At 41.2% G+C, this 18,265-nt stretch overlaps 1 protein-coding gene across 3 annotated transcripts in view; it reads left to right on the plus strand.

The window, feature by feature from the left end:
* LOC121950962 (ephrin type-B receptor 1-B) overlaps positions 1-18,265 on the plus strand; it is a 195,700-nt gene that overhangs the window by 150,934 nt on the left and 26,501 nt on the right. For 2 of the 3 annotated variants that reach the window (XM_042497107.1, XM_042497106.1), the window contains exons 7-12: positions 108-270; positions 3,859-3,967; positions 6,188-6,252; positions 11,475-11,663; positions 13,864-14,111; positions 16,360-16,575. In XM_042497107.1, the coding sequence (XP_042353041.1) occupies positions 108-270; positions 3,859-3,967; positions 6,188-6,252; positions 11,475-11,663; positions 13,864-14,111; positions 16,360-16,575 (990 nt within the window). The remainder of the gene's footprint in view (positions 1-107; positions 271-3,858; positions 3,968-6,187; positions 6,253-11,474; positions 11,664-13,863; positions 14,112-16,359; positions 16,576-18,265) is intronic. The other variant, XM_042497108.1, reaches the window with a different exon arrangement.

Below are 18,265 nucleotides of genomic sequence, written 5' to 3' on the forward strand. Positions count from 1 at the left end.
CACTGTATCTCATTTCACCAGATTTCTTAACTGTGCAGTTAAACAATTTCCCGCTGACATCTTCTCTCTAAGTCACTTGCTCCTGGTGTGTCTGTTGCTCCTTTTAGGACCATGCAGAGATTAACTCCACCATCCTGCGAAGCCAAACTAACACTGCACGCGTGGAGGGCCTCAGGCCGGGGACAGTCTACGTGGTACAGGTGCGCGCGAGGACTGTGGCTGGCTTTGGCAAATACAGCAGCAAGATGTGCTTCCAAACCCTCACAGATGGTAAGGATTGCCGAGCCAGGAGAAACAGCTCACTCCGTCTCTCTCTATCCCTCTGTGTCTCTCTCTCTGTCTCACACACACACACACACGCGCACACACACACACACTCATACGCCCTAACTCTTTCTAACACTCTTGTCGCTCTTTGTATTTGTTGTTGCATTATTATTAGTAGGTGAGCTAGAGGGGAACCGTAATGTTTGATTGCACTTCTATTTCTACAGCTAAATTAATTTCCTTCACGGTCAGGTTCAAGTGTGTGTGTGTGCGTGTGTGGGTTCTTTGAATATGTAGAACGCTGAGTGTCTTTTGTTTGTGCAACTAACTGTGCTTGATCCAAAATGCTTAGCTAATTGGTTTTTCACCCGGCCCTTCTGTTGCTGGAGAGCCGTCCCAGAATGCATAGCTGTGATTAGTAGTTGATGAGATTAATTTTTTTGCCATGGGGGGGCTGGATTGTTGGAGAGGGAAAGGGGCTGAAGAGGAGCTGAAACACCTGCTCCACTGGCAAGGTTGTGGAACTAAGTTTATTAGTGGAAGTGCAAGGAGGTATGTGTGTGTGTGTGTGTGTGTGTGTGTAGGGTTGGCGGTGGTGGCGTTGCGTGTCGCTTCTTCATGTAATACTTTTTCATAGACTTGCCAGGCTGTAAAGTCAGTGCTAAAATTAACACAGCATGATTCCGTCTGGATGGATTAAACATGTGAATGGATGGCATTCACAAGATTTGCCAAAGTGCTGCCTCATTGTGCTTTGCCTGACTAGTATTATGCATGTGTGCAGTAGTGGATCTTCCTATAAGCGACATAGGTGGCTGCATAGGGCATTACCCAGAGAGGAGGCACCACAATTCTCCCCTAACTGTTCTTTTGTTTTTCTCTCTGAAATTTGAAAAAAATTAAGCCTAAGGGAAACATTATCTAACGGTCAGTCTGTAGTAGGGATACCGCCTCTAGTTCTGGCAATGCAGTTCACCTTAATGTGTTCACTAGTGAATGATCATCACAGTCAGATCATGCAAGATCAGGGATCAGATGGTTTTCAAGCCAAGTACCCCTTACCTGAAAAAGAGACAGCGCAAATGCAATTTGTTGAATGGCCACTTGAGGCTGGCTTCAAAAGAGAGTCCGAAAGAGTCCTGATAGGCAACTGTGTCAAAATGTCCAACTTTACAGCAGAAATAAACATGTTTAACAGCCTTTAAAAAAAAAGGTCTCTGAAGATAATTTTAACATTCGTAACAACTGTTCAAGGGGTGAATTTCTATGTAACTCACCCATTTACATTTTATTAAGGCTTAAAGTTACACATATTTAAGGATTGGCTGCTTTGAGTGACAGGCTGTCTGCCAATAATGTCCTTGGCTTCTCAGTCAGATCCACCTATCACTCCTCCATAGTGCCAGCCTCCCACCTAAATATGGTGACTTCTGGCTCAAGAACTACAAGATGGCGACAACCAAAATGCTAAACTACTAAAAACCAATGATTGACAGTAGCTTTGTCTATTATTTTTACATTCTATAGTTGTCAAGCAGAAAGCTATATTTCCCTCAGGCTGTAGACTTGACCTGTATCTGAGAGCGGAAACTCCACTTTCACAAAGATCAAAGATTAATTTTTGAGAAGGAATTAAAAACCTTTCAAAAAACGTAGCAAACAATACTTTGGCGTCCCCACCTTCAGTAACCCTGAGGACTCCCAAGGGGTCCCAGCCTCCCTGTTGAAGAACCAGGTGTTAGATCACTGATGGGGAGGTGAAGTGTATGTGGAGACTGTTAGAATAAGAGAAAATGAAAAGCGATCTGGGGTACAGTAAGAAAAAAGGAAGATGACAAAATTTGCATATACTGTATTTCTTTACTGTGCAGGCAACTGAATCTGCTTGGTCTGGCACTGCACATGTAACCAAAGCTCTTAATGTATCAAAGACAGGCGTGACTTTTACACATTTAATTCCGTTAATGAAAATGGTAACGATGAATAAGACAGTGATGATCTTAAGGGAGGGTAAGATCGGAGGGATAATAATAATGATGATGAAGGTGATCATTGTGGCTATTTACCCGTTCAGAGCAGATGTAGTGGCACAGTCACGGCCCCTTTGCATCGCCCTCACGGTCACAAATTATCTTCCCCTCAAACGCATGCATGCGCCTCGCGCTCGTTCGCACTGTTTACAGTTCATCCGTTGGCTCGCTGCCATGGCACGACATTCGTCAGGGCAATTAGCAGCAGCAGCAGACGCTAGAGAACTGCTGACAATCATACCCACAGCTCCACCTCCTGCCCCTCTGCAGGTTTCCCCTTCCCCCTGTCAAGTCGCTCCTCCATCTCATTTAGGCACCACCTCGCCACTCAACCACCGCTCTTCCTCCACGTCTCAAAACATATAATCCCTTTTGTTTTCCTGTCACCACGTTTTCATACACCTCCACAAGGTGTCCTTTTGCCTCTCTCACATACACAAACACACACACACCTTCAAGCAGCGCAGATGTGATTGACAGATGTGATGAAAAAGAGTTGATTGGTTCATCAGTAGGGTTACTGATGTTACAGTTCTCCAGTTCTGTAATAGGCTGAGGCCCTGCTAACTAACTGATTGTAATAGGAGCCTATTTACCACAAGAACAGGTAGCTGTGTGATTTCTGGCTGTCAGGGAAAATCACTATTCTCATATGGGTGAAGGGGAGATTTATCTGGACCCCTCATGCCTAATATGCATCAAAAGAGAACAGGAAGACTGCCTGGAAGCTTGAGAAGCCGGAACATCATTCACACTGTTTGCTTGAAACACACTTGATAAATGTACAAGTTAAAAGAGTGAGCAATTCCTGTCACATTGAGTTTCCTCATATATCCCAGCTCTCACGCTGCTTCGAAGATGCATTAGTTCTCCCTTTATCACTTTAATCCAATAGGCCCATTCTACACGGGGGATTGGATTTAGAAGCTGCTGATTTGCCTGCAGCATGCTAAATCGTGCATTGCTTTAACTACAGTGTTTGCTGGTGCCAGAGTCGCGGGAAGACAGGCACACAAAAAGATAACCGAGGATTCTGCTGTGTCGGGTTTTTAGGCATTTAAGCCGCCTCTGAACCACCACCATGCCCGGCTATGTGCAAAAAACATGTTTGGGCTGCATGTGTGATTGGCAGTAGATGACTTTCCTTTTCAACACCTGAGAAACAACATTCCAAGGTGCACTCTCTTGTCCGCTCGTCTCTGACAGGTATTGCGGCACTGAAAGCTGAGAGGCGCCCCTCACTCTGTCTCACCATCAGCTTTATGCTTCTCTGTCACTCTCTGTCTCTCTGTCTCTCTCCAGGTTTATCAAACACAACCTGTCAGTCAGTCTTGCTAAAGCTCGCCGGATTTCAGTCAGCACCCCTCAGCAGAGAGATCTATATGTTTTCTTTATCCATCAGTACACCCAGTCCAACCATTCTGCTCTCCCTTTTCTGCTCCCTTTGCCTCCCAAACACACACACATACACACCTCCAAAATAAACACAGTTATGCTCCTTAAGCACTACCTAAGCTACTCTTAATGTCTGAACTTCTGCCTTTCTCTTTTTGCAACACAGATGACTTCAAGTCTGAGCTGAGGGAGCAGCTTCCTCTGATTGCGGGGTCAGCGGCTGCAGGAGTGGTCTTTATTGTTTCCCTTGTTGCTATCTCCATCGTTTGCAGCAGGTAACCACATTTCATTTTTCTGTCCTTTGCAACAAGGTACTTCCTAAAGCTTGTTATTTCACCCGGATGGATGTGGTTTCGCTGGATGCAGTAATGCACGCCAAGCTCCATGACTTTCTCAGCCCCTGCTCTGAGCACGCGTTCATACTTTATATGATAACCTGCATGCACCTTTGTGCTCTGATGAAAATGAGAAGTTGGAATTAGAGGCAAAGTATGGGCAGGTTTTTATACGTAAAGCTTATAAAATTAGGCAAACTTCAATGAATAATACATACTAGGGCTGCTGCTTAAAGTCAGAGATTTGAATTATCAGTCGGAGACCCGTCAGTTGACTGAGATTGCTTGCAGTATCTGGCTTTTGTTTCTAGTGTCTGTAAAAAAATAATGTTGCACATTTGCAATTTGTCTTCAGCCCTGTTAGCTTGTTTACTATATTATATACACTGTCACACTGAATGTCCCACAGAGCCCATTCAAACTTTAAAACTGCATATGGAAAACAAAATTGTTGAATAGTCATACTGAACTGCCAAATCTGATTTGTTTGAGTCAGGTACAGCCCATATACACACATACAATACGAGACCAGTTGATTTGATGAATGTCAAGTATGAAGGCAAATTGAGATATATATGTTTTTGTATTATTTGTATATTTGGTCTCATATCTATGTAAATGGAAATTGATGGTCTGTGTTCTGATGTCAGTGCAGTACCCTGCATCAATAGATGTTCAAATAGGTTTACAAGGCAGACTGCCATCTGAGTAGAATTTTTGTGGTTGGACATAATTTATTCAGTCTAAATGCTAGTGATGTTTAGCGCTGTTTATTTGTAAATATTTTCCAGTATAATTGTATGATGGTCAATTTTAGAACTAATCAGTAGTCAGGTAAAAGTCAACTAAAAATCTGCAGGAAAGTCTAGTGATGGTCACAGCTGTGCCAGTAGTATAAGGAGAAAATATTAGTGTTCATCTTTGTAAATTCCTGTTTAAAGTTAAAGTTAGGTTTGAGGTCCCCTGCATGTTTAATTGAAAGTTAAAGCTAAGATTAAGTTGATATACAACTTTCTAGGTTACAATTTTGCCAGCCTATCCAAAAAGCAACCAATCCAACCCAGTGTAAGTTGGTGATACAACACTCTGTATGACACTAAAGCACCATGTCCAGGTGAAATACCGTGTATTTAGGGGGGCCCTCACAATTGATGCAGAAACTGCTGCAATGTGAGTGGCAGCATTGCTATGTTTGTCCACTCTGTTTTTCATGCTCCCAAGTTTTTCTCCTTAAAAAGACAGTAGCAAGAAATCTATCCCACTTTTGCCATAGCATAAAGCTTCGAGGGGAGCTGTTGCAAATATTAATAATAACCTAGGCTTACAATACAGAAGGCCCACACACTCCTCCATTTGTCAATAACTATTGAAAGACAGATGACAACACAGCATGAAGATGGATTTCCGTCACATTGTAATGGATTGCACTTTTTTTCAAATCAGAATCTAACCATATATGACTATGCTGCATATAATACATTATGTCAAATTGAAATTCCACAATGACATTGACCTTCTTTGATACTGAAACTCGTCCAGTAAAGTATGTTTTTGAGACGTTTAGTGTTAGTGAAGTAGCCACATCCCTGGGTCATACTTTGAAACATACATCATGTGAGCTCCATGTATGAACTCATAGTGCTTTTAGTAATAGCAATCACTTTGACTGAAAGGAAAGCCAAGTTGACATACTTCAAATTGAATATTCAATTCCACAGAGACCATAATTCTACTACTTTGCCCTGTTAACTTACTTAAGTCAAGCCAATTTAATTTTGCAGCAGTTAGTCACATTGTCGCATTCCTATCTTGCTCTGCTTTAAATATATGAAAGTCGAATTTTCTGCAGAGCTGTGTGCAACTTTGAGCAAGTAAAGTGTTCATCAAACAGGCCGCGCTCTTTTGATGCCGAGGCAGAGGAGACAGATGAAAAGCAGAGAGATCCTATCAAGGTCTAATTAAAAATCAGCTCATTTTCATAAACTTCATTTGCCATTGCTAACCCTCTGCAACTGATTCAATTTCAGCCACGTCATTTTCAGGCCATACAGAGAAACATGAAGAGTAATAAGCCCTCGTTTACACTTCCTTTCATCCTGTCATCTCTCTGTCTCTCTTCTCTCTCTTTTTTTACTCTCTCAATATTCATCGCTCCCTCAGGAAAAGGGCATACACCAAGGAGGCGGTGTACAGTGACAAGCTGCAACATTACAGCACTGGAAGAGGTGAGTCCATCCTAATAACTTTAACTAGTATAAGCTGAAGTAGTTGGTTTTTCATCCCATATGTTAAGTTTGTCTGTTAATTTGCTGAATATTTCGAGAACCACTTGGCAGATTTTGGTGGCCATATGGCTTTTTATGAAGCACTTAACATTTTGGCCCATATCTCGTGAACTCAGAGACGTTTCCTGGATTTCATGGTTCAAGATGAATGCATTAGTTCAGCCCACGCAAATTTCTGCATGAGCAGAACAATATTTTTCACCACTCCTACTACAAATTTAATCCAATCTTTGATACATTTGGTGCATAAATTACTTTTAGTAACTAAAATAATAAGAATTAAAAATATATATTTATTTGTCCTTTAATACACCATGCCAAAATTGGTTGATAGATTATTTTACACATGGTCTTTTTGATATTCCTCCTTGTACATATTCTTCGTATTTCCGACAAGATTTAGCTACTCTCCAAATATCAGGGCAGTTTTCAGGCAATTAGTATGATTTTCTCTTGCTGCGTTAATTTAGATGCAGATGCAGTTTAAAGGGACAGTTCACCACAAAATAACATAAAAAATGTCTTTCACCTGTAATGCTACTAAGCAGTCTAGATTGTTTTGGTTTGAGTTGCAGATATCATCTGTTGAGTTGTCTGCCTTCTCTCCAGTATAGTGGAACTATATGGCACTTGGCTTTCTTGTGCTCAAAGTGCCAAAAAGTACATTTAAAAAACTCAACAGCAATGTTGTTTTCCAGAAATCATGACCCAGTTACTCAAGATATACCACAAATTCTAATGGAAAAAAAAGTAAAACATAAAGAGGATAGTGCTACCTAGATGGAGATTTAGTCTTTTCTGAGTGTTGCCACAATTATTGATATTTGCTGCACCTCCATTTTCTACTTTTTCCAGTTCTCTACTGCTGTCATATCATGTGCGACATAGGACGTGTACATAAAGCATGCACACAATGTACTAATGGAAAGGAGGTTTGGTAAAAGATAAATTACCTGAGGCAGCAGGCGTCTGGATGTAAAAGACATTTTCCTTCCTTTACACAATGACACTGACTGACATGTCATCTCTCAGGGCTGTACGATAGCCGTGATTGAGTCATGTTTCAAGCACTCCCCTGGCACCGACTGATGAGGGAAAGGAGCCTGGAGGGACACACATATAACACCCTACACACACATACAGACAAAAGGGGTGTGTATGAGATTTGTACCTCAAATGAAAGGCCTGTGTACTGCCGACCTAGCAGTCTGAAAAGGGGCTCACTGGAGGGGATAGAGTTTTGTTGAGCCTGACACAGCAAAGCGTTTCAACACAGTTACTTTGTGTCAAAGCTCCAGCAGTGCCAGCCGGGGGCTCATTAAACCTGCTGTGGGCTGAAGAGTCAGTTTTGTCACCGGCTATCTTTTGGAAAAACCAAATGCAATTAACATGAGTGGTGAAAATAAACAAAAGATCAGAGACGCTTGCAGCCCTAATCATCAAATAGGCAATATGAAGTGGAGAGGAAATAAAACGCTGATAAGGGATCCTATTCATAGGTTTATTCCTTCAACCCTCACACCGCCAACACTCATGAAGTAATCCCCCCACCCCCCCCAACCCCATGATGCATTGTTGTATTCTTTTCTCTCAAGATTTGACTGGCAGTTTTGTAATTACAGTATTCAACGCAACAATTAAATGGCATGGCTCAGCCAATTGTTTTGGGTGAATCTCCAAAAAAGTGTGTTGCCGGCTTTCACCCAGCTGCCTACTGTTCCAGCTGTTGCCACACACGTCAGGTGATGTCTCCTCATTCCCAGCCCACCTAATGTGACAGGCGTCAAGAGGGATGCTGTTCACACTGTAAATTCAGTTATGCAGCTCTTGCAAAGTCGTGGTTATGAAAATGAGACCTCTAACGTTACACCAAACACTGGGTGGGATGTCATGACAAGCAGATTGGGACACACGCATGAACACACACATCATTCCCACAGATGATTCAAGTGCTGCTTGTGTGGCTTGGATGCATTATTTTTTTTGTTTTAATTGCACACATCATCGCATCATCAGCACCACGAGCGTTCATCCCAGCACATTATACACACCTCAGTGCATCTGAGCATTTACAGTTTTTTTCTCAGTGCGTCTATTCCCTGTTACGCTTTTCCACACATCAACAACTCGTCAACACCAGCTAATTAACAGACAGACAGACATTTCTAAGCGCTGCATGTTTACTGCATGCCCTAATGCTTCTCTGCATATGACTACCAACACATCTTTAGATCGCTAATGTTCGAACCCTGTTTGGTGCTTTGTAGCTTCAGCTGTTGTTTGTTGTTTTAGCATCTGGCACTCACACTGAATGAGATTTGGAAACCTATTCAACAGATCTAGTTATTGTTAGATGCTAAATATGTTTATACTTCAGCTGCTTCTTTTTTGATGCCACAGCACACTGCATTCATGTGAATTTAGAAAGTTGGCTGTGGAGTACATGTTTGACACAATTGGTAAGCATCTGTACACTGTTAGGACACTTTTCATCACCCTTCATCCTAAAGGCTCATATATGCTCATATACTGAGCAAAAAAAAACAAAAAAAATGCATCCATTTCACGCTACACTGCCTCCACATTATCCAGTACTACTAGTACTGGTCCATTTTGTCCATACCCATAAGCTTTCAGGAAACGGACAAAGGCTCCGTCTATCTCCATTTCCGTCTCTGTATCTAACGTTGAACATAAATGACTCCTTAGTCATAAAGGTCAAACCCTTTTTGCTGATCAGAATAATATCTTTCACATAGTGACTTATAAAAGGCACCACAGGCCTGATAAACCCAAACTAACATCTATACAAATGTGGCTGTTAATCCCGCACAATTTTTAGATCCCCACTGTGATTTCCATGCTAATAAGCTGCAGCGTGTGTCTGACAAATGATTTTCTGACATCAAACGACGGATAATTAGTTTGTGTTTAGGAAATAAACTCAAACTCATTATATTCACAGAGCCACAGAATAGATTAGTGTGCATCTCGGGCTGACATGAAATGGGACTACAGGCTTACAGTGTCCTGCAATTGTGTATGTTGATTTTTCAAAAGTGGATAATCACATAAAACATATAATTATTATATACTGCAATTGCTTAATTACAAATATTGCCAGGCAAACGGAATTAGAAGAAATTATGTTTCTTTGGTGAGAGAACTAACATATGAAAGAATTCCTTTAACTTAAAACGATGAGCATTTATCTAACTACCGTTTCACTGACAGACATTGCTGTTTGTCTTTAGGCAATAAGTAAACTCTGTGTTCTTGGACCAGTAATTTGATTTTACCCAAAGCCAGTAATAGATTAATCTAAGCATTACTGCCGTACGGTTGATTTGTGGATACATTAGGGCCATTTAGTAAACGAGCAGGGCAGACTAATAACAGCCTAAATGCCGGACATTGGTGAAAATAACATGGTTAAGTGCAGTGCAGTAAACTGTCATTTATAATTCAGGTCAACTAAATACGCTCAACCGCAAAAGCAATTATGTCATAGCCTCGGGAATTTGTTGAGATCTAGAATCCAAATTCATTAAATTTATGAGTTTGTCCATTTTTCCTATTTATGCTAAATTTAATTGAAAAAGGTATGAAGTTATGTGTTATATGCCCATGAGTCATTGCAGCAGCCATGCATTCTCTCCCGAAAGGCTTTTTGTTTTATATGTTGGCAAAAATAGAATTGATGTTTGGATACATTTGCTTCATACACTCAAATGAAGGACCTATAAAATATTTAAGCAGAAATCAATTTTTTATCTGATGGCCATAAAAAGATGAGTCCAGTTAACCAGGGCTGTACCACAGGGAGAGAGAGAGATAAACTGTTTGCATTTTAAATTATATATGAACGTGGCCTCAAGACTCTGAATTTGAAAGTAATGGGTATGTGTAGGTAGTGTGTGCGCATGTGTGCTTGAGATTTGTGCTTGTGTGCTCTCATATGTTTGTCGTTGTGTACGCTCCCTGCCGAGATTTTGAGTCCCGCCCAGTGGTGCTGCTGTGTGCGAGCAGCTTGGCGACACTTGTAAATGAAACGACTTTATGGAATGCAAAGCTGTAAACCCTCTGATGGATTAACTTGAATCCAATCTGTATGGAATCTCTAATGAGCAATTACGTTCACACAGGCAGGGTTCAAGGCAATTAGTGCGGTAACTAGAATCAGCTTCTAGTCAAGAGCGAGGTGAGTCACCTTGATCCCTCCAAGACCAGACCTTATCCTCCTCGCATCTCCCGAGACCCCTCCCTCTCTCAACGTGGCTCATGCAAATAAGCAGGCACAAATTGACTTGATGGAGATGGGTTTATTCCAATCATAGCTGCCAAGATTTTGACTAAACAGCTCTGAGAAAGAGGGCTGCCCTTGGGTGTCAGTGTAGAAATGATGATTTGACGTCTGCTCGCTCGCCGTAATGTCCATCATGTGGCAGCTTGTATTGAATTTGTTTACAAGTGTTTTTCGGCACTCCTTCCCCACACGGCCTGTCGACGCTTAAAATCTGTCCTCCGTTTGCAGGCATCTCCAGTCTGTGAACTGAGTCACCTATTGCAGAGCAGCATAAAGAGCTAGTTGATAGCGCAGTGGTTTTATCTCTTTATGAGCTCCTATAGGGAGATGCTGTGGGGAAATTGGTTCTACCACTATCAAAGTGCAGAGACTGCTAGGGTAAGGGATAAAAGGATAAAAAAAATCTGTCTACATTTACTCTTTCTATATACCCCCATCCCTTCATCTTTCCCTTCATCTTTCTCTCTGTTTTTTTTTTTTTTTTTCCGGTTCGCTTCCCCATTTTAAAAACTGAATCATCAAACCACCATTTTGTTGTCTGCTCTACTCATAACAGAGGCTCCTCCTGCAATAACCCACCGATATACTATTTAATATGTGCAATATGTGCGAATATCAATTTGCATACTGTAGTGCTCTTGCCTGTCTCTGAGGAGGACCATAGAGCAAATGGAGTTATCATCATTTACAGCTGTTAAGAGCTTGTAGTGATTGTAAGAAATGCTGTGTCACACTGTGATCTAGGCTACGACTTCTAGGGCAATCAGTCGTTGACACTAGACAATAGCCAAAGGAAGAAAAAACAAAGAACAGTGTCTTCTTCTGGAAAGCTCATTTAGCACTTTGGTTGTTCTAGAACTCTCTTTGCGAGCCGACATGTCTAACTGCCCCTCCCCACTGGGCTGCCCGACCCACTTCTCAGGCTCCCCGGGGATGAAGATCTACATTGATCCCTTTACCTACGAAGACCCGAACGAAGCTGTGCGAGAATTCGCTAAGGAAATTGATGTCTCCACGGTCAAGATCGAGGAGGTCATCGGTGCAGGTATGTAGAAATATGAATGTATGTGTATTTATGCGTAAGGAAAGGTTAATGTGGACTACTATATCCTCATGTATTTCTGTATGTTACACGTGTGCTTGTGTCCAAACAAGTTTACCATGCATCTGTTCAAGGTCGTGAGGCTCAGCCCTCTTGGCAGCCACATCAGATGGGAACATGTCAAGGGCCCATGTCAAGAGCACTAGCAGCATATAGGCCAGCTACCCTGGGACCTAATGGCAGTAGAAATAACTCAAGCCTTGCGGCCTATTCCCTGTGCTTCTCTGTTTTTGGGCCCTATTAGTATTGCTCTCGAACATGCTCTACCTTGCCATTTTAATTGACCGTACATGAAAAATAGGTAGAGGCTTGTTGTTTTCTGTTCTTAATATGGATGTCAGTTTTGGTGTATTTTGCTTTCAGTAAGTTGACACCTATAATTGGTAACTAACCTGCTGAATTTTTAAGAAAAAAAATAACATGAAGTTTGCTTTTCCTTTTAGTCTAGTGCTCCATTGACTCAGTGAATTTTAATGCTATCCAATTAGAGGGAGTGAAATTTTAATGTTTTGTGATGTATGTAAATGTCTTGACATTTTGTTTTATTTTCTGTTGGCTTTGCTGACAGAAGGCCAGCTAGTCACGTGAACATATTGGAACATAGTGCCCACTGCCGACCCTCTAGTCTCCACTGGTTAGCTAACATTAGCCATTGCTGCTCTGCACTGTGCACCAGCCGTAATGCCGTCCTGACCCAACAGCCCACCCTTCGATCTCCTCCTAGAGCATCCTGCTAAGTAAGCAGCTCCATTTTTTGAGGCAAACGGTCTTTAGCATTGGTAACTACTGTTAACTCTGTTAGTGCCATAAGTAATGTTAGCATGGCCAGTGGTGCTAAAATAGATAACAATTATAAAAAAGGTTTCACGGCTCAAAATGAAACTGCTTGCGTTCCAGCGGCGGGACGGCCTTGCTGCAGAGACATGGCGGCCACCCTCTGGTCTCCTCCTACGTCTCCTGGTGAGCAAGCAGCTTCATTTTGAGCCACAAAACCCATTTAGCGTTGTTAACTATGTTAGCACACTAGCCAAACTGGCACCGCTAATGGCGCTGGCAGACCTAACGGCAGTTAACAATGCTAAAGGGGGTTTGTGGCTCAAAATTTAGCCACTTAGTCACCAGGGTTACTTCGGAGGAGACTGCAGGATGAGCATAATATTTCCACAGCAACACTGTTTGGTCAGCTTTACATGCTGTAATCATCAAATGAGTGACACCGCTGGCAAATGTTAGCTCCCACCAGACCTGAGTGGTGAGCGGTGCAGTAAGCTGATGAGTTACAAAATGAATCAATGGACAAACATGTGAAACTAGTCAAAAATATTCTCTGCAGTTTACCAATTAATGATTAAGTCTTGATATCCCTATTCCTGATTTATCTGTTGTGCATTTTTAAAATGTCTGCTAAAGTTGATGAACTGGTAGTTAGCAGCCCATTGGTTTGAAGTATATTCTGAGCATCTGGAGGCTAAAAGTAGCAGCTTAGCATGTCCACATGTCTCTGTCATGCCTTCTCCTTTGGACAGGACACACCTATTTTTACAGCAGGAAGGACATGCTGATACCAGATGTGTTGGTTCAACAGGGGCTAAAATACCCCTGGTAATGAGCCTGGGCCTTGAATAGCTCCTGAGGACTGACCTACTCAGCAAGCTAGGTGTGAGGAGGTGGCGGGGAGAGGATGAGGGTAGGGATGCAAGGGGACTAACTAATTAAAGATTTCCGTTTTTGTTGATTTCACTGTGTGGTGTCTCTGCAGGACACCAAGGTGGTGATAATTAATCAAACGGGTTGTGGATATTTACCAGATAGTGCTTGCCTGCTATACTTTGATTAGGGAATAAGAAGACACTTGGCTGGCTTTTAGGATAGATGAGTATTATAAGTCAGAGGAGCCACACTGTTAAGAATATCATGAAGGAGCAACACTAGAAGAGTATCGGACAACATTTAGCATGCTTGATGAAGACTAAATGAAGATCTATAATTTCTGCCAAGGGACACGAGATGTAAATAAGCTTGATAAATGAATAGATTTAGATTCCATCAACTCTACTTATCTATTGTGTGATCACTTTTTGATCACACTAGATTTGTGTTTGACAGAGCAACCACTGTGCACATCTCTCTATCCCCCCTCTAGGTGAATTTGGGGAAGTTTACAAAGGCCGCTTGAAGCTTCCTGGTAAGAGGGAGATCTATGTAGCCATCAAGACCCTGAAGGCAGGTTACGTGGAGAAGCAGAGGCGGGATTTCCTGTCTGAGGCTTCAATCATGGGCCAGTTTGACCACCCCAACATTATCCGTCTGGAGGGTGTCGTCACAAAGAGCCGTCCAGTTATGATCGTCACAGAGTTTATGGAGAATGGTGCCCTTGACTCATTCCTCAGGGTGAGTAATTTTTGTGGACACATACATGTAGTATGGGGTAGTCAAAAGTCATTTTCAGGAACTATTCAGTTGAATAGGAACCTTGCATAATGGAAATTAGAAGCTAATTGGAAATTAATTGTTAAACAGTCCCGGAAAAGGAGTCCATGCTAAGAATTGCTCCTAATACAAATTAGAACAGGCCTTCTAAACCTATCTTGTGCCAACAGAGAATATGTTTCACCACAATGAACACGATTTCAATCATTCTTAATTTGAAAATTTCCACCAGCTAGCTCTATCAGCCTTTAATTTCTCTATTAATGCCTGGAGCTTTTAATGGACTCTTCACACTTTCTTTTATAGTCAGGATTGAGCGGACATACAGCTTAATCAATATTCAACTCGCTTTTTTCCTCCTTCAATCTCATGGATTGCTGTTGTATTCCACTTTGATCTAGGGTGGGTTTAAAGGGGCTCTTTGAAGTTGGCTTTGCTAACCGCCACATCCGACTTGTGTTTCCATCGATCTCCCTTACCCTCTTATTTGTTACTGTGTTTCGGGGGTTCAAAGCTTGCTCTTCAGAGCATTTGCACAGGGGTAGGGGCACCATGCTCGGATGATGAAGAGATGGATGCCTGCATGCCCAGATGGAACAATGCTCCAACACCTGCAATGAGCAAGATTGGCTTGAGGAATCTAATTTGCTTATCTAAGAAAAATTTTCTTTTCCATATTAAAGGAATACTTCATCCCCTAAATGACCATGTGTATATCAATTACTCATACACTGAAGTCTGGAGGAAAATGTTTAATTTGCATGTCTCCATGGTGAGGAATCCAATAATGGAAAAAATCTTGAACTGAAATCATGGGCCACCACCTTTAACGACAGAAAAATTAGGAAAACGTGTTGACTCAACCCTTTGCTGCATGTTGATTCCTCTCTCTCTCTCCCTTTCACGCTTAAACTGTCCTGTCTATTAAAGGCAATAAAAGCTCAAAAAATAGTCTTAAAAAAAAATAAAACGTGTTGACAAACTCTCATAAAAACATGTGCAGTATATTCAGTTGTATGCTCAGTCCTTGCCAAACAGAAGGTACTTTCCAACTGGTAACTAAACTAAAAGCAAGACTTATCTGAGCTCTCTTCAAAGCCAGACTCCGTTGACAAAAACAGTAATTTTACACAGCTAAACATGGGAGCTGCTGGTCTACTGCTGAAATATTGTTTGTTATTATGTGACTTTTGTGTTTTGAGGGGTTACTTTGGTCTTTGCAAAGTCACACAACAACACGATGATCAAGGCAGTGGTAGACGACCAGCATCCGTTTTCAGCAAGCTTATATGAGTCTGGCTTTTAAGAGCGTATAGATAAGTTTAACTTTTTGTTCAGATCCCTGTCAGAAAGGGTCACCCATGTGGGAAGCATTAAGTATACAACTGGATAAATGAGACTTGTGTTATACTGGTATGAGGGTTTGTAAATGGATGTGTTGACATAGATTGTTGTTGTGAAACACGGACAACTTTGTATTTGCAATCATCAAGAATTTGATCTGTATTTGGATTCTTCGTTCACATAAGGGATGCAAGAAAAACAAAATTTTCTTCACAAATTTAGCTTAAAACTGTGAGTAATTGATAAACAAATTATCATTTGGGTGGTGTAGTATTCCTTTAGGAGGATTTGAAAGGCAAAAAAAGGAATTAAGGGTGTTGATTTTGTAACAGCAAAGTGTAAACAGCAAACATTTAAAACAGAGGTACAGGGAAAAAAACAATCTGAAATAAGTGAACATAATTACTTCCTTTGTAAAATGGTCGCTCATACCAGGTCTGACAACACCTCTTGTCCCATTGCCACTTTATGTGCATGTAGCCTCTGGCTGCAGCAATAATGATATACTACAAGGTCTTTATAATTCTGGAGGAGTGTCCCACTGGGCAGCCTCTCTGAAGACATCAAGACTACATGTTGTCTATAAAATACATCTGAAAATAGCACATTTATTTCTGCACTGATATTTCCTAAAAAAAAAAAAGAGTCCAATTCAAACTGCGTGTATTTAAAATAACATTTTAAGCATAGATATTTTTTTTGCCATTCAGTGAAGAACCAACATAATTAGCTCATTATCATTAAAAAGCAGTAATATTAGCATTTTCTGACACCTCTCTATCCTCCAGCTATTCTCATTTATGTTAATTGTGCCAAAGATAATATCTAAATAACCATTTTTATTTGTTTTCTCTCTGTCCTCTAGCAAAACGATGGTCAGTTCACAGTGATTCAGTTGGTGGGGATGATGCGTGGAATCTCAGCTGGGATGAAATATCTCTCAGAAATGAACTACGTCCACCGTGACCTGGCTGCACGAAACATTCTGGTCAACAGCAACCTGGTGTGTAAAGTGTCTGACTTTGGCCTGTCACGCTACCTACAGGATGACACCTCTGATCCCAGCTACACCAGCTCTCTGGTGAGTACTTTCAATGTTTTATTTATTGCTTGAGTGCCATGAGAAACTGTCTCTTCTGCTCATCAAGTTTTTGTCTGCGTTTTAAGTGTCCAGTGAATGTTTTATTGACATATACATCAGTCAAAGCATCCTAAAAAACCATCACCCATCAGTCTAATCAGTTTTGCTTTTATCTGACGCTGTCTCATTCTTTTTGAAGGACATGGCAACCTTTCACCTTTTCACTGCCTTTCATTTTATATTAGCTGTCTCTCTTCCTCATCCTCCTTCCTTCTCATTCCTACACCCTGCAAGTCACGGACCGGAGGTCTGTCACATCTTCATTAGTGTGGAGACAAGCCTCCTCTGGGAAGGCTCCTCTCTCGTTGACATGCCCAGAGTGCAGAGAAACCAAAGGGCATTGCAGCCTCTCAAACTGACAGCTACCACCCCCTCTCCCTCCCTCCCTCCTCTCCCTCACTCCTCATTCATTATTACTGGGGCATCATGGGAGGCTTTGGCTCCTCATTAACTCCTCCACACTACAGATCTGTAATTATTAGCAGCCATCGTTAGTTCATCTTCTGCCTCTCCTCTTCCTAATTCAAAACACACTCTTACACCCTCGCAAACACACGGCACAGGTCATTAGGACTCCCGGCATGCCTGAGTTTGTGTATGTGTTTTTATTTGAGTGTCTGTGTGAATGTGTAGCAATGCACATGCACAGGCATGCATGTGCATGTTTGTGTGGGTGGATGTGTGCATGCCCATGTGCAAGTGTCTCATATCACCTCAATGACTCTGCTTTGAGAGTCTTTGAGACTGGTGCAAATTAGCTTGTTTTGCTGCCAATGTATTGTGTGTTGTCTGCATTTTGTAGACTGTAAGGTCCTCTGTAAGATATAGGACATGGTTCTATATTATTTAATTCTAAAGTAGATTTTATTTTAAGTGTTTATTATATTGTAAGTTCACAAGTGTTGTTCAAATACATTTTTTTTCTTCCCCAAACCAATTCAGACACCCGGACTTGTAAATGGGCTGATACTGATCTGAAACCATTTAAAAAAAAAAAAAAGAAAAGAAAAAAGTTTCATACTTAGCCTAAGCCTATATGGATGTTAATTAAATCATTTGTAAAACATGAAAAAATACACTTAATGCCATAGAAATTGCCAAATTTGTGAAATATTGCTAACAGCTAATTTTACACCATCTGCTGGAAGCCAGTTCTTATTCGTGCTCTGAAACAGTAATTGGCTGTGTCCTCACCACACAACTTGCTGTGTAAGCTACTGTTTTAGAGTGTAAGAAGAATATATCTAGGTGTGAAACTACTTTAAAGTTTACAAATGATGTATTATCAGAGCAGTGCATAGACTTACGTATTTGCCAATACCCAGTCCAGTATTTTAAAGTTCAAGTTTCAGAGGCATTCAACTCTAAAATTCACTAAACTTACAATACAAATATACTTACAATATCCATACATTTTAGCCATACCCTTTTGTTATGCAAGTCACTGAACGATGTCCTGTATTTCACCTGTCCTACTCATATTTTGAATCACCAGCCATGGTGACATTGCCTTATAAAACCTATTCTGCCAGTCCTATCTGAGAGTAGAGATTTTGACTTGTGTCTGCAAACACTGAGGATATACAGCATTGTGGTAGCACTGCAAACAATGTGAATAAATGTGATTATA

Source organism: Plectropomus leopardus, chromosome 12, assembly GCF_008729295.1.
Source record: "Plectropomus leopardus isolate mb chromosome 12, YSFRI_Pleo_2.0, whole genome shotgun sequence".
In the NCBI taxonomy this organism is placed as follows: Eukaryota; Metazoa; Chordata; class Actinopteri; order Perciformes; family Serranidae; genus Plectropomus; species Plectropomus leopardus.